General features: G+C 36.7%; 3 protein-coding genes across 5 annotated transcripts; 1 reads left to right on the top strand and 2 right to left on the bottom strand.

The window, feature by feature from the left end:
• Positions 1-229: 229 nt before the first annotated feature.
• Positions 230-2,143, bottom strand: LOC149732959 (serine/threonine-protein phosphatase 2A 56 kDa regulatory subunit beta isoform-like). Its single transcript, XM_089882566.1, has 2 exons — positions 1,004-2,143; positions 230-602 (listed from the first exon to the last, which is right to left on the bottom strand). The coding sequence occupies exons 1-2, from the start codon at positions 1,952-1,954 to the stop codon at positions 264-266; spliced, it is 1,290 nt and encodes a 429-aa protein (XP_089738692.1). The 5' UTR covers positions 1,955-2,143; the 3' UTR covers positions 230-263.
• Positions 2,144-2,271: 128 nt separating this feature from the next.
• Positions 2,272-21,923, top strand: LOC149732958 (polypyrimidine tract-binding protein 1-like). 2 transcript variants are annotated; one of them, XM_089882563.1, is made up of 16 exons: positions 2,272-2,476; positions 11,068-11,121; positions 11,659-11,787; positions 12,355-12,513; positions 13,415-13,580; positions 14,283-14,341; positions 15,431-15,611; positions 15,961-16,047; positions 16,674-16,792; positions 18,138-18,171; positions 18,671-18,763; positions 19,191-19,306; positions 19,688-19,788; positions 20,154-20,228; positions 20,960-21,023; positions 21,267-21,923. In XM_089882563.1, the coding sequence occupies exons 1-16, from the start codon at positions 2,435-2,437 to the stop codon at positions 21,336-21,338; spliced, it is 1,551 nt and encodes a 516-aa protein (XP_089738689.1). In that variant the 5' UTR covers positions 2,272-2,434; the 3' UTR covers positions 21,339-21,923. The 2 variants fall into 2 exon arrangements, with proteins under 2 accessions (XP_089738689.1, XP_089738688.1); XM_089882562.1 differs by lacking the exon at positions 2,272-2,476 and adding an exon at positions 8,930-9,175.
• LOC149732957 (integumentary mucin A.1-like) lies at positions 20,110-24,959 on the bottom strand. 2 transcript variants are annotated; one of them, XM_089882583.1, is made up of 5 exons: positions 24,798-24,959; positions 23,775-23,933; positions 23,245-23,394; positions 22,765-22,879; positions 20,110-20,315 (listed from the first exon to the last, which is right to left on the bottom strand). In XM_089882583.1, the coding sequence occupies exons 1-5, from the start codon at positions 24,871-24,873 to the stop codon at positions 20,216-20,218; spliced, it is 600 nt and encodes a 199-aa protein (XP_089738709.1). In that variant the 5' UTR covers positions 24,874-24,959; the 3' UTR covers positions 20,110-20,215. The 2 variants fall into 2 exon arrangements, with proteins under 2 accessions (XP_089738709.1, XP_089738710.1); XM_089882584.1 differs by lacking the exon at positions 20,110-20,315 and adding an exon at positions 22,393-22,524.
• Between the last annotated feature and the right edge of the window lie 2,141 nt (positions 24,960-27,100).

Genomic DNA, 27,100 nt, shown 5'->3' with positions numbered 1-27,100 from the left:
GAGCTCAAGGCACAATGCTGCTACCATTGTGGGTGTATGTATCATTGGACGACACAGGCGATTACTCTAATCGCGTGGTCACTAGTGGGTTGTTCAAATTGTCAGCTATACATTAAAACAATCACCCACACAGTTACATACATAGTAAAAGTTATGACGACTATCGTTGCCCCACCATGTAAAGATAAATAATCTGCATTCATTCACACCACACCAAAAAAATCTCAAATAAGCTTTAAAACAAATGACACTCAAACGCTTTATTATTTTTCTTCCAAAACAGAAGAAGAATTTTCAATCTTCCTATTCATCGCAGCCTGCTCTTCCAAGCTCCTCCACAACTCCTTTGATCTCTCAGCTCTCTCCTTCTCACTTTGCTTCTTACTCTTCATCGTCATGACCATCTTTGTGAAAAACTTCTGGTTTCCGGACATGAAATTCTTCAGTATATTTGCAGCCAATGATGTGATCGTTTTATTCCAATGATGGTTCGAGACGCTAATAAGGCTTGATAATACCAACGGTAGAATCTGTGCAGCGCTGACTTCGATAAGGCTGACTATGTATTCGTTGTCCCAGAAGTACAGCGCTCTCTCGGCTACCTTAGCGGGAAAAATAATTCGTTAAAACGATTGGAATTCAGTCGTTAGGGGGTGTCCCATTGTGCAAGACACTTAACGAAAAATAACACCCGTGTTATATTATAACGTCTGCCGTTGTTCCGGCATGGGAAGATAAATAAGTTACATTCATTTATAATATAGACAGGAGCAGGTCAACGGCTAGATATACGCTATGTTTAGTAAGGTGGGGAAAGATGGGACACTTTTAGCACATAATTTCTAAATATTCTGATCGTGTTTTAAACAATTAACACCAGTCTATGAGAGTCGTGAAAACACGGTTTTATAATTCTTTGAATGTTTCTTGTTTAATACAGAATGGGACGAGAAATCGAATGAAAAGCTGTCCCATCTTCTCCCACCTTACTATATCAAATTACCTGAAAATGCTCGCATTTTATGCATTTCGCGAGTCGCAAAAAGATGTCTTCTTGCACTTTTAGAAATTCAGCCGGTTGCATGACGTCTATTATCTCTTCTAGTTCGCCAAGAAACATGACTTCTTTTGAGGTAACGGTTTTAGGCCACAGTTTTAAGAATCGTTTGGTAAACTTCTCCGTAAGGCTCGGGTCTTTTTCTAAATACTGAACTACGCAGTATACTAGTTGGGCTTGAAACTGCTGCAACTTCGACGATGTATGTAGCGGAAGTAAGACACTAAACAAGAAATGTATATGCTCATGTTTCAACGGACATGCATAGCCGTTTATAATGCTACCCATCACTTCGAGTATTTCTGTAGCTCCAGGAAATGATAAATCTTCGTAAATTACTTCTAAAAACTTGTTGTTAACCTCGCCCCTTATATACGACCTAAGGCCTAAAAACTTGCCGTAAATTCGGTGCAGGACAGTTTTTAAACATTCTCTTTCGTTAATATCGTCGCTGCTAAACATTTCAATCAAATGCTCTACGAATTTGTGGTCGATAAACTGCTTTGCTTCGCTCGGTTGGAAATCGGGAGACTCCAGTACTCGCACGATAAACGAATACACAAGTTGAAGATGCGGCCAAGCGGGGTCCGAAATAGGATCGTCTTCATCGGGGTCATAATCTGGATTTTTAGGGGGCAAACTTCTAAAAACGTTTCGACAAAACATAGCAAAGGATATCGCATATATCGGCTCGATTAAAATGCCTTTGCTCTCTTCCATAAAATGGATGATTTCTGTGAGGTAGATTCGTTTAAGTTCCTTTTCTTTCAGTTCTATATTCACTTTTTCGAAGTTGAATGTATGGCAGCAAAAATGCATTTTCTTGGCAAATAATTCCAAACGGGCATGAACAGGAGTATTAGCAAGTAATGGCAGCGGAGTGGTTTTAGTCGACATCCTATTGTTCAGACTTTTACGATTTGGAAATGAACTAAATAGAAACTGCTTCAATGTAAAAGTTTTAAAACTACCTAAAAATTTATTTTATCTTATTTTGTGACCTCATAATTAGTCTTTTTGCAATTGTGACAAATTTGTCGAAATTACCAACAACAACATGTTTTTGGTAAATTCGGCAAATATGACGTCATGAGATTAGTTGTTTTGTTTGTTTTATTTCATTTGTTTTGAATTTCGTGATTGTGGCTTTGATTGGTTGTAAACGTTTTAGATAGTTACTTGTCTAATGCAATACTGCTTCTATTTTCATAAAAGGTACATTAAACAGGTGTAGATACATATTTGACATTATATTTGGGCCATTTTCTTGTTCTTGTCCTTACTGCTGTTGCTGTATATGCTGTACACTTCACACTTGCCAAATTACAAGCGGAGCAAATTACTTTGAAGACCAAACATACAAGCTGTGGAGGAAATATGAAAGTGATGAATTTTTATGAACCTTCATACGGAACAAAGGTATTTATTCTGGGTGTTTTATTTATTCAAATTTACTTCTATGTTTTTAACAACTCGTTTTGTTTCTAATGCCGTTTTTCCCATCTTGATTTTAATTCTTCACTGTATTCCAAGATAAATATGTTTTATTCTATATGATACTTTCTGTACGGATTTAAAACACAGGCTTTTTATAGAATATGCTATTGTATTGTCATCCAAGAAGGCCATCATTAGTAATAGTATTTCTGCGGCTAATAACCAGCAATAGTTTTTTAATTTTGGTGTTACAATATTCTTTACGGCTCATTAATACCTACTGTATAATTTTATTTAAGGAAAGTCTAATGTTTGTGTGTCAAAATTAACTTTAAAACTGCACGATAAGTGTTTCGGCGCCGTATTAAAATATTTAGCAAGGTTACCAATCACAAAACTGTTTTAATCTCTATATGAGTCATGTAATATGTTTACACCATTATGACATGCATTATGATTGATAAGCTTGATGTGTAATTTATTATAAATGGTTTAAAATAGGGAACTGTAGGTTCGTACTAAAGTAAACTGTCTTCATAGCATTAATCAACATAACTAGTTACAACTTAACTTGTAAAGTGTTAACACAGTGGTATTGAATTATACAGTGGATGCAAGCCTACCCTGACAATTTTGCTTGGGTTGCAGCAACCCTTGATTTTCAAATTGCAATTTATCCATAAAATACAAACCTGCGTACAACTGACATGTTTTATTGTCCTGGAATTTTGTAAAATCAAGGCAACTGTGTGAAGTTGTAGTAAATTAAGGTACTTTATTTTACCTTCATCAAACAAAATAAAACGCTCATCGCGGCTCATGCTCATGTATGTTTTAACAACTGATACGACCTCGAATTAAACTTGTTGATTCTTTTTAGTGACGGCATTAAATATAATTATGCATAAACAGGTTGAACATTTACATTTATGCAAAGTATTCTTATATATAAATATTATATTTAACAATAATGTTGACTTAGTGTTGCTACAAACAATAAACACACAAAGTGTTTTGTTTTTATATATCTATTGCCTCTCAGTTATCAAACCTATTATGAGAGCTTCTTATAGAGTTGAGTAATCCATTGACATTGTTTAGTGCCATGGGATTTGTATGTATTTAGTATGCACATGTACCATAGGAATTAGGAAAGATAAATTACTGTAACTTGAATTGCGCTTTGCATAATGCATCTAATTCGTAACCATGGCTGTTTAGTTGCAGCTTTTTATTGCTGCTTGAGCACAAAGAATCTGTTAGACGTTATTAATTGGTAATGGTCACAGTATAGTTTACCACACTTAATAAAAGTCCAAGGGGTGTGGCGTAGTGGCTAGAGTCATAGAGTGCTCACAATTAGCGTTTGGACAATAACAATTTGATACAGGTTTAATAATAGGTTGTCTAATTTGTCAGCCACACTTAAATAAAACAATCACCCATAAATTTACATACATGTTAACTTGTAGGCTTTTTATATTATAACAACAGACATTGCCACGCCATGCGAAGATAAATAAGTAGCATACTAATACACTATATTCATTCATCTGAAAGTGAAACACTAATTAAAAAAGTCAAACACTTAAAACAAGTGAACCATAACCAATACATGAGCATTTTTCTTTGTAAATTGCAATTAAGATTACTCATACAAGCCAACAATACAAACTGCACGGGTAAGGTATCTTATGCCACCACATGCCATCAATCAACAAAAGATCCCATGAATAAGGAATGACGCATGATTTCGATACAACTTCCCCCAACGCTTTATTATGTGGGATATCCTTGGATATTTTGTAAACAAATCTTTGTTATCGAATAGAAGAAGACACTCCTTTCCCCCATATTGAGTTATTATACTAAGTTTGTTTTCTAAGGAAACAAGAGACAGACGTAACTCAAACGACTGTTTCCTTTGACTTGCCTTATCACAACTTTACCTGGTATGCCAGAAGCTTCTAAAGCCAATATTAACTTTGCTTAAACTTTATGTCAACATTGCTTTGTTATTATTTATCTTGTCAACTGGTGGAATATTTTCAAATCGTTGTCCAAATGTTTAAACTCTTTACCAGTAGTTTTCAACCTTTTATACTAGGATCCAGTAAAAAAGGATACTTAAAATGAGAATATATACCATATATATATTCGGAATCTTTTTGAACAAAGCTGTCCTTATGTGACATAATGTACAATATTAATTAATAAGCTCTGTAAATAAGCCCAAATGGTGTTGCTAGAACTTGCAGTAACAACTTGCAAAAATTATTATGATTCAATATAAAATTAACTGTATTGAAGTAAGATACTTTGGGAGTCATTAGAGTCATCAAAATATGGCCCTTTTTTTGAACCATTGGTTTTAAACTTTGTGACAAGATTCGTTTTCTCCCAACCCAATAAAAGGAATAACAGTGACTTACACACAATAATAGATGACGTTTCCCCATGCAGTAGGCAGTGTGTTGATAATATATTGCATGGCTGGTTTTGAAATGAATTATTTGGTGTGCAGTTGCGCGGTGCAATTTAATCCAGAGGTGAAGCAGACTAATGGTTTCCTGCATTGCTGACATTGGATGCCTACAGTCCAAGTGGAATTAGTTTCTTTCATTAAATACAAATGTAATTGCGCCATGTTGACAAGTGGGAAAAAAGGTTTTAAAACGAGCGTGTTTCGTGGTTAGTGTTGAATCTATGTAGCTTATTTATTTATTCTCGCATGGCGGGGCAACGACAGTCGTTATAACGCGTGTGATCTGTTTCATACATCTCGTGCTCCCTTACGATTTACCACGTATGTAACTTTGTGGGTGATTATAATTTTTCTGTTTGGCCAACAATTTGGACAACCCATAAGTGACCACTGGATTGTAGAAATGCCGATTAGTCATAAATGTCTTGCCTCAGGACACACACGCCCACAGTGGTAGCAACGTCGTGTTTTCGTCAGGAACTCACTGTCTGTGACCTAGCGCCACCAACTCTTTGCAAATTCCGTTTCAAAGTAGCGACTTCCACGCTAAACATGTAGAACTGCGACAAAGCTAAACCTTCATCCGTAACGTCGCTCCACGCTACACCAACCCAACCATTCAATGGCAGTGGTCTATAGCGAGCTGGTAAGCCAGCCCTGTTCTTTCTACTTGGCTGGCAATGAATGCCCGAGACTGGTATTCAATATCCAGTTAAACGCCAATTGCCAGTTATTTCTGCGCGACGACAGCCAACCGATCAGCTTAGTTGAAGCTACCGACCTCAAAGGCATCAGAATCGCAGTTTTCTATTCGTATTAGAGTTTGATGATGCGGTTTTACACGAAATATATAACTGCCAGAAAAAAGCGCTTGACTTGTTTTTTTGTTACGTTTTTTTGTAGCACTTTTTTCTTGATTGTTATTTTGTTACAAGCATCATCCAACTTTATAAGCAGTAGATCAGAGCCAGATTCATGCAATTTATCATAGTTAGTTGAAACCAATTAAGTTAGATGCAGGATAGGGCTAAACACTTCTGCGCAAATACCGGCGACGATTTATGTGTAATCAGCTGTTTAGCGTGCGCGCAATTCATAGAAAATGGTTGTTTACTACGTATTTTACCATGGTATTACATATTTTGCTTGATTTTTGGATGTAAAATTGTTTTTACTTCTGAAATTACTAAAGATCGATGGTTTTGTAGCGACGATGCTTATTGCTCGTTGTATATCTTGTATAGATTGACGGCTATATCTTGTATAGCTACAGTTTTAGCTTTTTAACCGAGACAACGAAAATCGTATATAAATATTGTCGTTATGTTTGTATTGAAACTGACCAGAAGTTCCGTGTTTTATCACTTGTGTTAAATACTCGTACAAGGAGTAGCTTTTCTTTAATCCAAGATTTCCTACGTGGTTTCTAAGGTCAAACCAATTTCTCGCATCTCACTTTAAAACTGACAGGTTGTAAATACCTCTCGATGGTTATAGTTAATAATAACCCAACCACCCAATTTCAGTGCGCTCAAAAACACAAAGTAGCGTCTCATTTTGAGTCGTCACCGTTCCGCTTGGCTGTCTTCTCACCCGTATACTTTACGTAGCAGAGGATTTCCCGTTCCCATCTATTCTTACGACGGGCAACCATAATTAGTAGTTACGCTGGCGACAAGTCATTACTCCTGTTGCCCACTTCCTTGTAACGCCAGCCTATGTTTAATATTAAGTCCTGAGGTCTATTTAAGCTTACACTCCGTGTCTAGGTTGCTTAGCAGAACTATATGCTTGCAGGTGTAGTTACGAATTAGGTTGTAAAGCTGTAATTTTGATTCTTGAACTAGGGATAAAGGAATCGCGTGACAACAAGTTCGTGTTTGGAACTGCGTTTTAAATTTGCAGTTTCGAATCGAGCGTTTCAAATTTTCAATATTATTTGAAAATCGTTGTTAAACCAAGTTTTACTCCATGTTCACTTTAAGTTTGTCTGTATGACCTTTACGCATAGTTGAGAGTCTTATGACAACTTTGCGTTTGAACCACAGTTTAAAATTCCCAGTTAGAATTCAGTGCTTCGATTTTAGCTCTGTATTCTTTGTTAAACAGCCCTTTGTTAAGGTTCGCCTTTAAAACCAATCACTTGTATTGCAACCACTATTAAAATTCGAAGTTTAAAGTATGTGCTTTAATTTTAATTCTATTCTGCATATGAAAGCCGTTGTTTACCAGTTGTATGCTTTCGCGTATGGTTCAATTAAACCAAATCTTCGTCTTTTAACTTCGGCCTTCACTCAATTCAAAACTTTAATTTCAACTCGTTTTTTTTTTATGTTTTTTAAACAACTTTATTAGATTTAGACAACCTATTAGAAGTCGTAAAACCAAGTTTTCTACCTTCGCTTGAATGCGTGTCTCGTCTTAGCCCATAACTTGAAATCAATAGCGCACGCTGTGTAACAATTATCTCGTATTGTCTACTTAAGCAGCTGCCTGTAGTTAATCTGCACGACAAGATAACTCAATTCTACTATGGTTAAAACCGCATTCTTGCGGCGACCTTGTCTGTAACGAATTTCTGACATCTTGAAAATTTCATAAGTCGTAACCGCTTTGATCTTCGAAATTATACAACTCATTGTAGCTATTAAAGCAATGTCGGCATCATCTTTATAATATATAATTATGTCAGAATAATATCCTGTTCATGTCTATGTAGGCTGTAGCTGTAGGCGTTACGGCCTAACCGAAGTCGCCAATTAATTACGATTTTAGCCGAAAAAACTCCAGTTACTCAACGTTTAAACTTTTAATTCCACCCTGTAGCTTATGAAGCTTCGTTTTAATCGCAGCGACAAGTTAGAAAGAGGCGCGCCCGGTGACTAATCAGCCGTTCATAGCAGCCTCCTGTTACGGAGCTACCGGTTTTCTAGTCTGGATGAAAAATGAGTTTTCAATATCAAACTGTGCTCAGGGTACACAGGATTGTGCAAGTAAATATTTGCTGTGTTAACCACGCCATATGTTTCAGTGAACGAATTTGAAACCGTTGTGTTCACGTATCATATCGACCAGTGTAAAACGAAACCATTTTCGCAGCATTTTTATAAAACACGCGTTAATTTAAAAGCAGACAGAAACAGGTCTAGATTTAAACGCAGGTTTTAGGCAGTTTGCTCATTGTAGTACTTATATTCCCCCCTACTGTATCAGCGTAAATTAAAACCATTTTCGAAGCATTTTTTATAAAGCACTCTTTAGTTTAAAAGCAGACAGAAACAGCTCCAGGTTTTACAGCTAGTCCATTGCGGTGCATATATACTATTTTTCCTTACTTTTCCGTACCAGTATTTTGCGCTGTTGAGTTTCATTCAGCCTGATGAAGACGACCTGTATAGGAACGCGAGAAACATCGGTACTCAAATAAAAAGCCAAAAGAACTGATTTAAAATACAAAACGTAATAAACCTGGCAGCAACAGTAAACCATGGTAGGCAATGGTAGCTGCGTCAAGGTTTGAACCTATAGAGAATATTGAAACTTCAGTACGCAAATAAGTGCCAGAAAGATTGTTTCACAAAACGTCTATTACAATGCAACGCAGTCGCTCAATCAGTTATAACACCTAGTATTCGTTTACTTACCGCAGGTGTCAGAGCGCAAGACAATTTGTTACGCTTGTATGCGAAACGAACTTTCTTTTTAATATTATTTGTCAAACTTTGACGTTGTGTAAACCACATGTTACTGTGTAAAGAAATTAGTTTTAGTTTAGTAACGAGTTGTATCAAAAAATTATATTTTATAACTTATTTTTTACTCTTTTTGATAAGGTTTCTGACACATTCCGCATTTAATAATGGCTACATCGTTTTAGCATAAGAAGAATAAGTTTTTTAAAAACTAAATAAAACCAGTCGATAAAACACGTCTTTGGTTTTTAAATTACCTATAACTTGTTTTCAGAAATTAAGGATATTTTGAAGTTAATAAATTTAACCCAAAACCGTAGTTTTGCCACAATGTCTTTGGTTTTCCTGCCGGTTCCCGGCCACCCAAGTACTGTGCAACAAGTTAGTGTGCCAACCCTTGCGTGCCCTCCTAGTATGTGTATTGCAGGGCCTACACAACTCGCACCGCAAGTAATGTTCAATGCAGGCCCCTTTGAACATACAATTATACCCACAGCTACCAAGGTAACTTACAGATGGGGATTTTTTATTCTTAGTGGTTGAGGTCTTTGTCAAAAACCTGAGATTTAGGCCAGATTTGGCCCAACACCCCAGCACGCCCGGAAAGCCTATTTAAGTCTTTCATTCGACCGCGAATTACTCAAAACCTAGTTCTCTACGACTTATGCACACCGTTTTCTTGATAGCATAGTAATTTGTTTATTTAATTTTTCACAACTCAATGTGAGTTTACCATATATTGGTTTGAAGGCCGCTTTTTTAACTTTTACTTACAGTGTTTTAACGACTGTCATATTGCCGCTAATTCCCTTCTCTTAGTTGTTTTAATCAATTTGATTTTCGCTGTCGTATTCGAAGAGATAAATAACAATTATGTTATGCATAGCGCAAGAAATAATTGCTCTCGCGTAATAGCGTGGGTAGTATGACGTATCAGTTTAATTACAACACAATTATCTAAAAAACACGATGTGTGTTAAGCAGAAACAAAGTTTTTATCGTATTTGAAAATTGTTCATAATCGTAAATAGGTGTTCTATTTGAACGGTGTTGTCATTCGCTGTAGAATAATACTGTAGGGTAAGATGGTACCGTTGGCACATAATATCCCATATTACCTGATCATATTTTTAACATTAACAACGCTCCTTTAGAGCCATGGGGATACGTTATACATTTCTATAAATATTTATCGTTTACTAGCAAATGGGACGATAAAACGGATTGAAAACACGGGACGTGTCCCTTCTTACCCCACCCTACAATAATACACGTATGGTGTTTCTCATATATAAAAAATATAAAAAATATGGTTTTCCGAAATTCCTATTGTTTCCAGTTAGTCGAAACGGCAATTATCCAAAACATCGCAACTACGTTTAGCAGAAGCGACGAAAAATCTTATCTTTTAGTCCAATATTCTTATCGCATTCAGTTAGTTATTCTGAAGCGGCAAATATCTGGTATACGCCATCGTTGTTTGTATAGAATCATTACACCACGTCTTATGTTTGAGCTGTTATTTGCGCCCAGCATACGACGTATCGTGTTCAAGCAGCGCATTCGTTACGCAGCAACACACTTGTCTGCCATACGATCTCACCACAGACTTAAAACCTGTAGCAAACAACACAGAATTATTGTCACAAGCTCTCGACTACTGTTATTAGGTCTCCTATTATATGCGCCGTTATTACTGCATTAAAACAGTCTTGTCTTACCGTTCGCTAACATGCAATCTAACATGAACTTAAACTGTAGCGAACAATACCAGACATTTTTGTCCATGTTATTCTATATGGGTGAGGTCCTTGTTGAAGGTCCTGGGGTTTAGGCAAGATACGGCCCATTACCCCAACACCCAGTCGACAGACTTCTTATATATATATATATATATATATGTTTAAATGAATGAACATAGACATTCTTGGCAAGACGCAAATTATTACGTCCCCGTGGCTAACGAAAATGAAGTCAGTCAAAAATGAAGTTTGGCTCTGCTTGTTTGTTACGATTAATACAATCTTACCACATACTTAAAACGGCGCGGACAAAAATACCGACCTAAAAATGCGTCTGAACGAATGAACTCGCACGTTCTTGTCTATGTTCTTACATCTATTGGTGGACTCCATACCTTGTATTGAGTAGCGTGCAACTGCTGAACTGCCTTAGATGTATGCATGTGAACTGCAGCTACTGTTACTATAATAAATGTTTTATATTTTTCGTTGTAATAGTATTAAAATATTACTATTTATACTCTGTCTTCGGGCTGAGAAAAATCAAGTTGGGTACTTCTCAAGAAAACATAGCTACTTTTATTGTTTAAAATGGGGTTTAGGCAGTTAAAAGACCTATATACCTCTTTATTAACTACATTGTTTACATTACAGAGAAACAGTGATGATCCTTCTAGACTTGGAAGTGTGGATAATGGGGCTAAGAAGGTAAGGATGCTCCCATGTTATGTTTATAATATGTATGGGTGAGGTCCTATGGTGTGGCGTGTCATGGGACCTGGGATTTAGACCAGAGTTGACCCATTACCCCAACATTGTATATGCACATTCTATTCTATATGGGTGAGGTCCTACAGTAAGGCACGTCATGGAACCTGGGATTTAGACCAGAGTTGGCCCATTACTCCAACATTGTTTATGCATATTCTATTCTATATGGGTGAGGTCCTACAGTAAGGCATGTCATGGGACCTGGGATTTAGCCCAGAGTTGGCCCATTACCCCAACATTGTATATGCACATTCTATTCTATATGGGTGAGGTCCTACAGTGAGGCACGCCACGGGACCTGGGATTTAGACCAGAGTTGGTCCATTACCCCAACATTGTATATGAACATTCTAATCTATATGGGTGAAATCATACTGTGGGATAAACAATAAGACCTTGGATTTAAGCCAGAGTCGACCATTACCCCAATGTTTACTATCCTTTATATCTTATTTGCTTACTTTATCATTACAGATGAAGTTGGATCCAAGCCAAATCTCGAAAGTGGTTCACCTACGTAGCTTGCCGGGTGACGTAACTGACAATGAGGTCATACAGCTTGGTTTGTCATACGGACATGTTACGAATGTCCTCATGCTAAAGGTAGAAACTTAAACACTTGTATCTATTTGTTTTAACTACTTGAATTGTTTGAATGTCCTGCCACAAAAAAATTAAACCAAAATTACTGTAATTATGTAACAGTAACCTGTAACAAAAAGGTTGCCAACCCTTGGTTTAACCTGCAATTTAACCTATTCATTATAGCTTGTACACATATATTAGTCTACTATAAGGTCCCATATACTTATGTTTGTGTACCATCTTACACACTTCAAATACAAAGCCAACCTATTGATTGTAGGTTATCTATTAAACTATAAAGTCTCATAATTATGCTTATGTACAACTGGGTAATGCTTGTATTGTATCTCATATGCTTATATTTATGCACCATCTCATATGCTTATGTATCATTCCATATGCTTATAGTTGTGTACCATCTCATATGCTTATAGTTGTGTACCATCTCATATGCTTATAGTTCTGTACCATCTCATATGCTTATGTATCATTCCATATGCTTATAGTTGTGTACCATCTCATATGCTCATAGTTCTGTATTGTCTCATATGCTTGCGTACAATCTTCCACACTTGTTTACCACAGGGCAAGAACCAAGCTTTCCTTGAAATGGAGGATGAAGAAATAGCCAACCAGATGGTTAGCAGTAGTGGTATAAGCCCGCCCACTATAAGACAACGGATAATTTATGTTCAGTTCTCAAACCACAAGGAGCTGAAGACAGACAGCTCGCCAAACCAACTGGTAATTATGTATATGGCTATTAGGTTAGTTAGTATTTGTTGGACTAATCTGTTACATTGTGAATACCTAATGTTTGTGATCCTTGGCATATTCTATAAGGGTAAGGTCCTACAGCGTGGCACGTCATTAGATTACGGCTGTAGTAAGCCCATTAACCTGACACTAAAGGTACTACAATCCATTTTATTAAACTTTAAATGTTATATCCTGTTTTATATTACATTATTATTATAAATACCATTAATATACAAAGCATGTTTCTAATTGCTGACTGCAACAAAAGACAGTAAATAACTGCAACATTAGGGAATCTGTTTTGAAACAATATGACATGCATATGCCCAATCCATCGTCACATTCTTTGTATTTATCCTATCGTGTCAGTAACCTATTGTCCTGTTAGCCTAATTGCATGGTGATCTCATGTCCTTCCTGTGTTTATAAGATGTCTATTGTTCTAACTATAATAGGGGAAATTACCATCTCACAAACAATGAGTAGATAAAGTTAGGAGATATTTGTTTTTTATTTAAATTTTAACGACGTCTACAAAATATTTTGCTATCATTGCTACCATGCAATCACACATAATGTAAAGTATATAAGTAAATGGCTCTTCCATTAAAAGAAAATTTCAATTTCACATATGTGGTAACTTGTAAGCAGGCTTAAGGTGTATGAAACAGAACACCCGTGTTATAACGACTGCTGTTGTCGACTGCTGTTGAAGGATGAATAAGTTAAATTTATTCATTCAATTTTAATCTATTTTTAAGTTAAATATAGTTATATTTCATGCAGTCACCACTACAGTTACCTTTTGAATCTTAGTAATTCACACATAGCCATCACTTTAATTACCCTAAATAAGGGTGCACAAAATAAACTTATTTTCCTCCAGAAAACGCAAGCGATCCTCGAAGCAATGCAGAAACGTGATGGTGGTCCCAACCATGTATTACGTGCTGTGATTGAGAATATGTTGTATCCCATCACCCTTGATGTTCTGCACACAATATTCTCCAAGTTTGGAGTAATATTGAAGATCATCACTTTCACTAAAAGCAGTAAGTAGTATGTACAGCCAGTATTGGGCATAATAATGCACTGAAACAACTTTAAAAGGGAGTAACATTGTAATTTTTAGCACCTAAAGTTTACACCTAAAGCAGCTTTACCCTGCTGTAAGGTCTATGCTAACAAGCAGAGCTATTGCCTAATACAGAAGCATACTGTGCCTGAAACCGCCTTAAAAATATGTTTAGCACCCAAAGTTTACACCTAAAGTCGTCTTCCCTACTGGCATGGGCTTATACAAACTAGCATAGCCAATTATACGCTGTATTGGTACATTAGGTTAACTGAATGCTTTCTTCACATTGAACAATTAACCCAAGATAAACAGTGTAAAATGTCTAGCGTAAAAATCAAAAACATTGTGAAGATTTCTTCAATTTAAACGTACATGCATACATCATACATGTTAATAACATACCATTTGAAGTTTTGAATCATCTTTTGATAACAGTAGTTTTGGACGTACATGATGAGAGTTACTTTAACAATATCATCCCAATTTCTGAAACACACATGTTTAAAACTCCAGTTTTACATATCACAATATAACATATGCTACAAAAGATGCAAAAGTTAAATTCTTCACTCTCAAGTACCTTGTGTTAAATCCATCGAAACACATACACACATAATGCAGTGATACTAATGTTTGCTTGGTAAACATCATAAACAGTAAAGTTGAAATATTTCAGGTCAATTCCAAGCCTTGATACAAATGGCTGACGCCCTGCAATCACAAACAGCTAAGCTTGTAAGTTTGTTTGTTGATCTCTTTTGTAAACAAAGTTAATATAGTATTGTATATGCGTTGTATAGGCTATAGTAATAGTGGCCTTTTACTATAGCCTATATAACTTGTTAACCATGTCGTATCATAAGAGCGTATAATATATTATCATGAAAGACTGAAAGAGTGTATCATATATTATTATGAAAGAGTGTATCATATATTATCATGAAAGACTGAAAGAGTGTATCATATATTATCATGAAAAAGTGTATCATACATTATCATGAAAGAGTGTATCATATATTATCATGAAAGAGTGTATCATATATTATCACGAAAGAGTGTATCATATATTATCACGAAAGAGTGTATCATATATTATCACGAAAGAGTGTATCATATATTATCATGAAAGAGTGTATCATATATTATCATGAAAGAGTGTATCATATATTATCATGAAAGAGTGTATCATATATTATCATGAAAGAGTGTATCATATATTATCATGAAAGACTGAAAGAGTGTATCATATATTATTATGTAGTATCATATATTATTATGTAGTATCATATATTATTATGTAGTATCATATATTATTATGTAGTATCATATATTAAATTGTTAACCATGTAGTTACTAGTATCATAAGAGTCAAGTTTGACTAGAGACTCTAGTCTAGTAGAGTTATACATTTTCTTTGGTTTACTTCTAACAACTGTATAGTAGGAATATACATGTCATAAAGGTCACTATTTGCCGAGATGTCCATGACGCGCCTTACTGTAGGACCTTGCCATTCACTCATTTAGAATAGAAAATGTATGGTTTGGATTAATGGGCCAACTCTGGTCTAAAGAGGAAAATCCTAACAAGACAAGACACATCGGGCCTAACCCATATACAAGACTAGAGTAATTCATAAACTAAAGACCTAAAATCTAAAGACTAAAAATTAACATTCCATGGCATACCTCACTGTAGGACCTCACCCATATAGAATAAAAGATAGCAAACTAGTAAGATTTGGGGTAGTGGGCCAACTCTTGCCTGACACCCAGTTGGGCATAACCGATATAAAATAAAACCAATCTTAACTTATCTTTACAGTCTCTTGATGGCCAGAACATCTACAATGGTTGCTGCACCCTCCGTATCGAGTATAGCAAACTATCCTCGCTCAATGTAAAGTTCAATAATGATAAGAGTCGTGATTACACCAGGAATGACTTGCCAAGCGGTGAAGCTTCAATACTCGGCACAGGGTCCACACTGCAGTCTATGCTAGGAGGTGGGCGGGCATTATATGCGGTTTTCAAATAGTAAAATACAATTAACAACTGTTGTTAATAGTTTAAAACACAATCGGGGTATTTGGATATTATATACTAAAAGTATGCCGTCTTCCCCAACGTTTTATATGTTGATTCTGTGGGGTATTATGGAACAACTTTAGAATTTGATATCCTGATCGTATTTTAAACAGTTAACAACGGTCCATGGGAGTCGTGAAGATACAGTTTTATAATTCTTTGAATGTTCTTTGTTTACTACCAAATTGGACGAGAAAATAAAAAAAAGGTGTCCCATCTCCCCCCACCCTACCGTATATCCAAATCATCTCAGCCACTTTAACACAGGTGCAGGGTTGATGCCGTCACCGTACCAGAACAACATAGCGGCCGCAATCCAACAATCACAACTTGCATCACTTGCCAATGCTTCAGGTGAGGATTGAACTGTTTGAAATATAACCTTTATGTTGGTATGTATGCTACTATGCTATGTATAGAGATATACAAAACAGACACTCACTTACAGCCACAGACAGAATAGCTCCTAGAGTCATAAGAAGGCAACAGTGCTGTATATATACAACACATAATAGTGCTAGGGAAGTTATATTTCACATTATCTTACATAACTCGTTGTCCTGCCCGTTACGCCTTACTTTCATATATTAAAAGGAAATTTAGTTTAAAAAGTTGTTAATTTACATCCGCATATACCACGCTTTCATTACTGCCCATGCAAAAGTGATCACATTATGACACCCTGTCAATTTATATGCCAATCCTTTGATACTTATAGGGCCAACTTATAACTTTCAAATGATGTGTTAAACCGTATGCATCCTACAATGACTATGCATGTCCTGGACTTAATTGTGACACTTCATAGAATAATCCGGGCACACACAGTAACAGGTTAATTAGTAAGAATGCCCCAATCAAAGGTAACAGCAATGACCATATGGGCTAGAGAGCACCCTGGTTTTTCAAAAGATAGGTGTCTATGTCACTATGTTTCAACGCTTTGTACTTATCATTACCACCCACGATCCCATCCACAGGTGCCCTGCAGCATCTTACGGGAACAAACATGGCGGGCAACTCAAACCATATGGTGACACAGCTTGCAGCTATGGTGGGCCAAACATCTGTGCTACATGTGTCTAACCTGAATGAAGAGGTAATATTATGATCATATTGTTGTTGGTCCTTTTTGTTTGTGTCACTTAACTGCAATTGCTCCAACCTATTGGTCACTAATGGTATTAATTGTCAAACAATCACCCATAAAGTTACATACGTCGTAATTCTTATGTGGGCAAGGGTAACTGGTAATGTGGGCAAGGGGTACATGGTAACTTTGAAGTAGGCACCATGTGTATGAAATAGAACACCCGTGTTATAACGACTATAGTTGCCCCGCCACAGGACAATTAACGAGTTACATATGTGGTAACCTGTAAGCACCACGAGGTGTATGAAACAGAACACCCGTGTTATAACCACTGTCGTTGTCCCGTCATGTGAGGATAAATAAGTAACATACGTGGCAACTTGTAAGCAGGCACGAGGTGTTTGAAACAGAACACCTGTGTTATAACAACTGTCGTTGTCCTGCCACTCCAAGGATAAATAAGTTACATACGTGGCAACTTGTAAGCGGGCACGAGGTGTTTGAAACAGAACACCTGTGTTATAACAACTGTCGTTGTCCTGCCACTCCAAGGATAAATAAATCACATTATTATTCCAAATCCACTTTCAAAATTTAATTCACTTAATTAAGTAATCAAAATTTCCCAAACTAAAGTTTTCTTAATACCTGGGTATTATACTTGCTTTCTGGTGGTAATTATTTTAGAATATCATAATTTGTTAACTAAATAAAACCTAATAATACCTAAAGCATGAGGTAATTGTGTTAATTTGGTGCTGAGTAAAAATGGCAACCAGTATAATTGAACTAATACATTCATCATTGGCAGTAATTTTAGTGTTTCCTGGTATAATTCATTGCTATTATTACCAAATTTAATAAGGAAATCCTTGGCAAATCACATAGGCAACACTTTTAACTGTTTTCGTATTTGAGGGTAATATGTATAACTGCATTTTAACAATCTCGCTTCAAATTTTGTTAAAAACCCCAAGGCGTCGTCACAAGCTGTCACACCTATTCCCAATTTACTTAAAGGAAACCAAATCCCAGTAGTACCTAGCCTATTTGGTATGTAGTGACACAGTCTCTGAGAAAACATGGGACAGTTTAATCAAGTTTTTTTTTATTAATAAAAGGGTTGAGTCATAACCTCCGCAATCCCAAGATTTTTGTACAAAATTTTTATTTTTTTAATAAAATATTTTTAGGGGGGGCAGTGACTCCCGCAACCCCCCTAGCTACGCCATTGCTGGTATATAATTAAAGCAATACCTATCCATCATCTAACTCTCTCCTCTTTATTTTCTCCATGTGAACATCTCTATTACTTGGGCGTTCTATTTATCCTTCCTTCCACGATAACAAGATGGTCACCCCACAAGTTCTCTTTATTCTATTCGGTATGTTCCTTTTTACTTACTACAACTACTACTACCATTCTTAACTGTACCTTGTAGCTATTTCCGGGAATTTCCCCTTGTTTCGAGGATTTTAAACCTGTTTTCGGGGATTCCTGTGTTCTTTGCTTGTTTCAACGGTTATTCCACTTTTAATATGTTTATGTCTCATTCTCTTCCAGAATAACAGTGACATAATTAGTCTCAATTCTGGAAGCACAACCTATTTAAACCAAGATTTTGTTACTTCTGCTACTAGGCACATTGTAAAGTAATCTTTTAGTTGCTAATCTGGCATAAAAACTTTTTCCAACATTTCTTTTGCTATTCGGAAAGACTTCATACTGGTTTTTGCTGTTTTAAAATATAACATTGTCTTAAAATTTACATTTTTATACCAGATGAGCTGTTAAAAGTTAACTTTATAATAACCAAAGTATAACAATAGTAGTTGGGACCATTTGTTGAAATACTAGGCGTTAAACTAACTTTGGGTTGGCAGGTGTATATGGCGATGTAAACAGAGTGAAGATAATGTACCAGAAGAAAAGTAACGCGCTTGTGCAGATGAATGATCACCAACAAGCACAAACAGGTGATTAGAAATAGTGTTTTTAATATCATTATCAGTTGATGCTTCTCTTATTAACAGAACAGTTAAATATTACCGGGTAGCTGTACTATTATTATGGTAGGCTTGGAAATCTTGTTTTAAATTATTATAAAAATAAATCGAGACTGAAATAAGTGGTTTAAATACTTTTATCTTTTACCGTAAATTTGACCCATTACCCCAACATTGTATATGCACGTTCTATTTTATGAGTGAGATCCTACAGTGTGGCATGCCATGGGACCTGAGATTTAAACCAGAGTTGGCCCATTACCCCAACATTGTATATGCACATTCTATATGGGTGAGGTCCTACAGTGAGGCATGCCATGGGACCTGAGATTTAAGCCAAAGTTTGCCCAATAATCCAACAGTAATTAAGTACTAGCCACCTATATCATGCTCACAGTGATAAAGTACCTACATGGTGTGAAGTTATACGACCGTCCATTACAAATAATGATGTCACGACACAACCAAGTACAAATGCCGAGGGAAGGACAGGAGATGGCCAAGCTTACACAGGTGGGTTGGTTTAACATGGAGTTGGTAAACTGTTTGGTATTACACTGATATACAATGTTCACGAATAGATTTAAGAACAAATTAGTCATTGCCCCTCCAGTTTAAGTCAGTATATGTGTTGTGTATATGGTCGAAAATTTAGACAACACCAATTAACTACAATTAATACTACCAACCACTCTGCCACAGTGCAATAAACTGATACCAGATGATTGTTGCTACCACTTCTGTAGTGCATATTGCTACACTCTAACTAATGTGACCATGGTGATTGACAATTTACAGCTTGCCATTTACCATTTAATCTGTTACATCACTTGATTCATTATTACATCACTTCACCCATTATTACATCACCCAACCCATTATTACATCACACAGGACTACAGCAACTCCCCTCTACACAGATTCAAAAAACCCGGGTCGAAAAATTTCCAAAATATTTTTGCTCCATCTGAAGTTCTTCATCTGTCTAATATACCGTGAGTATGGAGGTTGATTGGTTGCTTAGCAACTAATGTTATATGAAAAGGAACAAATACCTGAAATAAAATATAGGTTTTCGTACCAACATTCGTTCTTCAGTAATACGATACCCAAATCTTTGGCAATACATAAAATTCAAGAACGTTATATCTGCGACTTAGTTTTTCATTTTTACTTAACCTGTTTGCAATATAACTCTTTCCAAAATATTTAGTTTATATTTTTAAACAAGTCTGTCTTCATTTTTTATCTGATTTTTCAAATTTTGTTTTCCACCAGAAATGTCTTTATTTATTTCTTCTACTAAACCAAATCACTGGAAATAGTTTTAAATTTATTAAATCAAACATTTTTCCACCAGAAACGACACAGAAGAAAATTTTCTTCGTTCCAAGTTTGAAGAAGTTGGAGTCGTGGTTGGCTTCAAGTTTTTTGTGTAAGTTTTGTGTTGTGTCTGTTGTGGAACCGTAGGTATGATACTATGCCGCAGTGGTAGAGTAGTAAGAACGGCCTCTCGGGGTAACTAGTAAATGAATGAATGAATGAATGTAACTTACTTTATCCTCTCGTGGCCGGAAAACGACAGTCGTTATCACACGGCTTTAACACCTCGTGCCAGCTTACAAGTTACAATGTACGTTACTTTGTGGGTGATTATTTTTTGGGGGATTTTTTTTATGTATGGCTGATAATTTGGACAACCCATTAGTGACCACTGGGTTGGAGCAGTTTGGGTCAAGTTCTTTGTGTAAGTTAGGTTGTCAGACAAAATGAGAATTCCCATCCAGAAAGTTACATACGTGGTAAAATGTAAGTGGGCTCGAGGTGTATGAAACAGAACACCCGTGTTATAACGACTGACATTGCCCTACCATGCGAGGATAAATAAGTTACATACGTCGTAACTCGGGAGCGGGCACGAGGTGTATGGAACAGAACACCCGTGTTATAACGACTGTTGTTGCCCTGCCATGCGAGGATAAATAAGTTACATACATGGTAACTCGTAAGCAGGCACGAGGTGTATGGAACAGAACACCTGTGTTGTAACGGCTTTCAAATCATCGCCATGCGGGGATAAATAAGTTACATTAAATGATTGGTTCGACTGTATGATTATTTTCAATGTTTTTGTTTCTGAATGGACCTTTGTTTTTATCTCCACAGCAAAGACAGAAGGATGGCCCTCATCCAAATGTCGTCGCTGGAAGAAGCAATCTTATGTCTTGTGGTTAGTATCTTTATAATGTATAGAACATAGGCCCCAAACCTGGGGTGGCAGGGTGGGCAGGCCTACCCCGGAGTTTCCTTTATTTCATGAATCAGTAAACATTACAACGAATACATTGGTTAAGAGTGTAATGGGTCTTAACTATCATTACTTCTTCCCCTGTGTTTAAAAAGTTTGGGGCCTATACCGTATTTATTATTATTATCAATAATCAAGATATTTAACTTTATTTTGTTTCAACAGAATTTGCACAATTTAAAGTTAGGGGAATCCAATCACCTTCGCGTCTCTTTCTCCAAAGGCCAGATTAACTGAGCGCCATGTTTGGTCCTACATTTAGGCTGGTGAACTGTTTCATTAGTTACTTTGGTTAGCATTCCATGTGAACACTGAGAGTCCGCACAGCATTTTTAACGATGCGTTTTCGCCCTAGGGCACATATACCTATTCCAGGGGAGTATTCAGGGGGTGTAAAAGGGGTCTTGATCTCCCCTTTTTGTGAAATAACCATGCTTTATTACACCACACCATCTATTTATTACATAAAAATTGTTTTTAAATACAGTTAGAACCCCCTTTGTAAAAAGTGAGGCATGAAACACACTTTTTGCACCACACTTCTATTCCAAGCATTACATAAACAAATGTTTTTAAGTAGAATTAGACCCCTTTTTTAACTCCTGGATGCGCCTTTATTCTATTCCACATCAAGTAGTGAATACTTCGTTTTTTTTCGACCATTCCCGCCCGCCAAGCAAGACTGTGGTCTTAGCCCAATGTTCTTTGCTTAAACTGTACAGCGCACATTCCGCCATTTTTGTTCTTTCGTGTATCAGCGGGCCCTTTTTGCCGTGAACTTTACATTCGTTTATAATTCTTATTACACCTTCGTAAGAAGGATGTCTGGTTTCTGTTCTATGTGGATGAGGTTTTTCAGTGAAGCACACCATAAGATGCAAGATCAAGGCCAGAGTTGGCCTTTCGGAGTGTGGCTGTGTGTACTAAACACCAAGGATGGCTAATTTTCTTATTGCTGACCATTGGACAACCCATTGTTGACCACTGGATTGGAGCAATTGCCTTTAAGTGTCTTGCCCAAAGAGACATACGCCCACAATAGTAGCAGCGTCGAGCCTTGAACCCATTACCTCTGGGTTACAGGCAGGCGCGGTAACCACTACGCCACGGCGCCAAATTGAGCTAAAACTTGTTGCAAGATCACCTGCAGTCATGTAAGCTAAAGGAAGGTAGCGCCCACTAAAGTATAGTACACATTCGCTTGTATATTTCTATATGGCTGAGGTCCTACGATTTAGGCCAGATATGGCCCAACACCAGTAAAAAAAAAACAGTGGTAAAACGAAACAAGTTTTTATCGAATTTTTATGTAATAATAAACCAGAAGGAAAAAGAAAGTGAAAAATATTACGAAGGATAATAACACTGAGGCCCTTCTAACGCGATGGGAAGCCAACAACATCTCCAACGCAGGCATTGATCCCTGTCGGAAGGTAGAATGATTAGACCAGGGGGTACAGATACGAAGCTCGTAGCTGCCACCGTTTTATTTTAAATTATTTTATCCCATAATAGTGCTAACTGATCCTGCAGCATTTGTGGTGCATTTGTTCTCAGGCAAGATAAAATAGCAAATAATCCAACCCAGTGGTCACTAACGGGTCGTCCAACTTGTCAGCCATACAGAGTTTTTTGTGAACAATATTTTATCCAAACTACTTACTCGTCGCATCTTTTATTGCCACATGGATTCCTGTAATCTGGGTTGACTCTCCTGCACGAGTTCATCAACCAGCGTGAGAATAGCATGTACATTCCCGGGTAGGCGACGGCATAAACTGGAAGTGCAATTTTTTATGTCATAATTTGCATATAATCAAGATTGGGTCGAATGTATGTAACTTGTTTATTGGTCGCTGTCACCATTGTGGGCGTATGTGTCATTGGGCAAGCCAATTAACGACAATTGCTGCAACCCAGTGGTTCAAAACATTGGTTGAAAGACGAACCATACATTTGACCAGTAGGTTATAAGATAGTACTTTGGGGTAAGATGGAACGTCTTCCGCACATAATATCTAAATACCTTAATCGTGGGACGAGGAAAATAGAATGAAAATGTGTCCCATCTTCCCCAACCCTACTTTCATTATAAACATAAACCATCCCCCCCCCCCTACCATACGTGTTTCTATAATCTCACCTTTTCTCTTGAAACAGACAGGCCCTCCATACGTATCGTCGTCATAACAACATCCTGCCAGCATGCAACGGTACGGTGTGACGTCACGGACTACGTCACAGTGCATTCGATCTTCAGGTATAACCTGGCATTCGGCGTGAGGACATTTGCCTGATAATTTCATTGGGTTTTAGCACAACAATATATTTGTTTCCAGAATCAAGCCAAGACGATATAGGTCCGTCGCAGTGGTTGGTTAGTATTGTACGCATATGTATCATACAGGGCAAGATACTTAATGGTAATTGCTCCAACCCAGTTGTCACTAATGTGTTGTTACCAAATTTCGCCATACATATAAAAACACCTACAAAGTTACATACGTGGTACCTCATAAAAAATGGACACGTATGCAAAAGAACACCCTTGTTATAGCGACTGTCGTTGACCCGCCATGCGACGATAAATAAGTTAAATTCATTCACACATTGAAAACAATCTCAAATCCCTGATATTGTTATTGTTTATAGCATTTCAAAAATACGACTTACCGTGTGGTTTACGAAGTGGTTTGAAGCACCATGTCGTGTCAAACTTGGAATTATCGAAACAACATCCTCTTGCAAGGCACCGATCACGTGATGTCTCTCCTTCTGCGCAATCTTGTCGCAAATGAACCGGAACCGAACATTGATAATCAGTACATGTGTCTGTGGTGTTGGAACGAAGTTAAACATTTGGTGAGACTTTGTATAAAGGTGGCTGTACACAGTATCCGGAATTCGTCCGTTTTGTCTGTTTTGTCCGGATTTCGCTGCCGCATGCGGAACTCGGTAATGAGTTTGCATGCGAATTCGCACGCCGGATACTGTGTACAGCCACCTTAATACAATTCGTAAATATGGGATTTATGTGGTTACCCTATCCATCTTGCGCAAAGTGGAAAGGAGCGCCCAGCGCGATTAGTTTTATATCATAATTATCTAGAGGTGTGTATAGGCTGGGGCAAGATGGTCCATGTATTTATTACGTTTTATTATCCTATTTGATGGAACTCAAAGAATATTCACTGAATGACAGAACCGTATTCTCGTGACTATAAAGGGCGTTGTTTATTGTTAAAACAGATCAGGATGTTATGGGCTAAAGGTGTCCCATCCTACCCCACATTACTATACACTATGAAGAACAAGTCGCGACTTCAGAGACTTACATTACTTTTAACGGTAAGTGTTGCGTTAGAATATAATACATACGTTGTGACAGCCATGTTACCTCTAATGAAACGACAATTACATACAGTAGGGTGGGGGAAGATGGGACACCTTTTCGTTCTATTTTCTCGTCTCACTTATTAGTAAATAAAGAACGTTCAAAGAATTATAAAACCGTACTCTCATAAACCGTTGTTAATTGTTTAAAACACGATCAGGATATTTGAATATCAAGTGATAAAGGTGTCGCGTCTTCCCCCACAGTACTATATATCAATGAGATAAAATTAACACTAAACCAACAGCCGCTGTAACATGTATACCATTGTATATTAAAACTCATATTGTAAACAAACTTACCTGACTTTGGCACTATATCTCCCTCGATAAATTTAGATGCAAAACTTAATAAATAGAAATAAAACAAAACCTTCATTTCAAAATTCAAACTCGCAGTAAAACTCTGATCACGGCTGTAGTTTCGTGAACCTTGTGATAAAAACAGACATCAATAAAAAGAGCGTCGTTTTCGTTTAGAACCTTCTAAACTGGTAAAGATAACAACACGGATACGATGTGAATCGTACGTCATATTGCTTGTTAATTAATTTGCTCCTACATTATAATTTAACATATCTTTTTATATATCTTTTCTTTTTGAAAAAAAAAAACGATAAAATCAACAAAAAACAATAGTCGTTAATGTGAAATCGTACGTATTAATGCTTATTAATTAATTTCTTACTTTTCCCTAGGTTCATATATAAACTAAATTTTAATTACTACCTATTCGAATGCTTTAGCAATGATTAAATTAATTGAAACACCGATGATTTTATTTAACGTTTTTCACAAGTATTATGGTTTTTACCCGCATTTTAACGACTGTCGTATAAAAACGATTGTCGTTTTGCTGCTAATTTCCTTCTCTCCGTTGTTTGAATTAATTTGATCTTCGCTATCGTTTTCAATGAGATAAATCTATTTATGTTCGACGTATTGAGTTAAAGTTCATAGCTACCGGGTTCGAATCCCATGCCGGTAATTCAATACGTTGTGATCAGTGGCCAATTTAGTGCAAGTTGATATCGTTAATTAAATGACAAGTTCGAATTTTCTACGTAATCGCCACGCCAGGTGTTCGCTATTAGATCGGTGAAAATGTCGCCAACTTAAAACGGCATGACTCTGTAATATATACATAGTAGTTTTTTATTTGATAAAATATGCTGTGGGTAAAATGGTCATGTTTTTATTCCCTTTTTAGCGTCCCGCCGTGGTAAACAAAGAAAATTTATTTTTTATATAACGGTATCCTCACGACTCTAAAAGCGCGCGAAAAATTTTATTGCCATGCTTTTTGTACCATGAGTATTACTATATAGGGCCTCACTTATAGTGAATAAAATACAAATCGACATTCTTACCATGCCATATATAGTAAGTGGGAGAAGATGGGACATCATTTTATTCGATTTTTTTGTCCCATTTGGTAGTAAATTAAGAACATTTAAAGAATTATAAAACCATATCCTCACGACTCCCATAGACCGTTGTTAATTGTTTAAAACACGATCAGGATATTCGGATTTTCTGTGCTAAAGGTGTCCCGTCTTCCCCTCCCTACTATACTTTGATTTTATTCTGTATGGCGGTCTGAATGTTTGGAATACCTTGCTTTTTATATCACATATATCTACTCGTTATCGTCTCTATAAGCGCATGTTACACACGTGGTTGTTACACTGTCAAATGTCTTTGGTCTACAAACCCCACAATACTAGTCTGACGCGATACAATTGAGTGATGGAATGAATATGGAATTCGTAGCATTTCTATATATAATAGTAAAGTAGAGGTTTTATATAAACCGCTACCTATAGTTTCGCGCCTCTAAAGAATGCTGTTTCTGTTTAGTTGTTTACTTGTATTAATATATTACATTGTTGAAATTAACCTTTAATATAGTACAGTGGGGGGAGGTGGAACACCTTTAGCTCATTATTTCCAAAGATCCTGATCGTGTTTTGAACAATTAACAACGGTCTATGGGAGTCGTGAGGATACGGTTTTATAACTGGTTGAATGTTCTTTGTTTACTACCAAATAGGACGAGAAAATAAAATGAAAAGGTGTCCCATGTTTCCCACCCTACTATACAAACATATACAGCCTATATTTGTCTCTTATTCTCAAAAACTTCAAAACTGTTTCCATTGTTTAAGTGAATTGCTCTATTTTCCGCATTATATCCTTAATTCGTTCACACATTGTACAAACTCACGAAACAAACGATAATTACCAACGCTCTAATCGCTTCGACTGTAAGCCGTATAATTAGGCAACAAAACTCCCGCTTAGTCACAATATGGAACAATTTGAGCGCTTTGTTGTTGATCAAAATCTACAGGAAACTCTCTTATTTACAGCAGTCTGTGTTGGCATATGGGTGGTCTACAAGTCCATTGTTTAAACACAATGCAGATTGTGACGTCAGGTCCAGGACTAATTAAGTAACTTGCTGGTTGCATGCGTGGGAAAATTGACAGTTCTCATTACCAGTAAAGGTCTTACAAATTGGCTGATAAATTGCACTTTGGGGTAAGATGGGATACCGTTAGCACGTAACATTACTGTGGGGTAAGATGGATACCGTAAGCACA

Source organism: Ciona robusta, chromosome 8 (genome assembly GCF_009617815.1).
Source record: "Ciona robusta chromosome 8, ASM961781v2".
NCBI classification, from domain to species: domain Eukaryota; kingdom Metazoa; phylum Chordata; class Ascidiacea; order Phlebobranchia; family Cionidae; genus Ciona; species Ciona robusta.
This window is presented reverse-complemented; position numbering and strand designations above follow the sequence as displayed.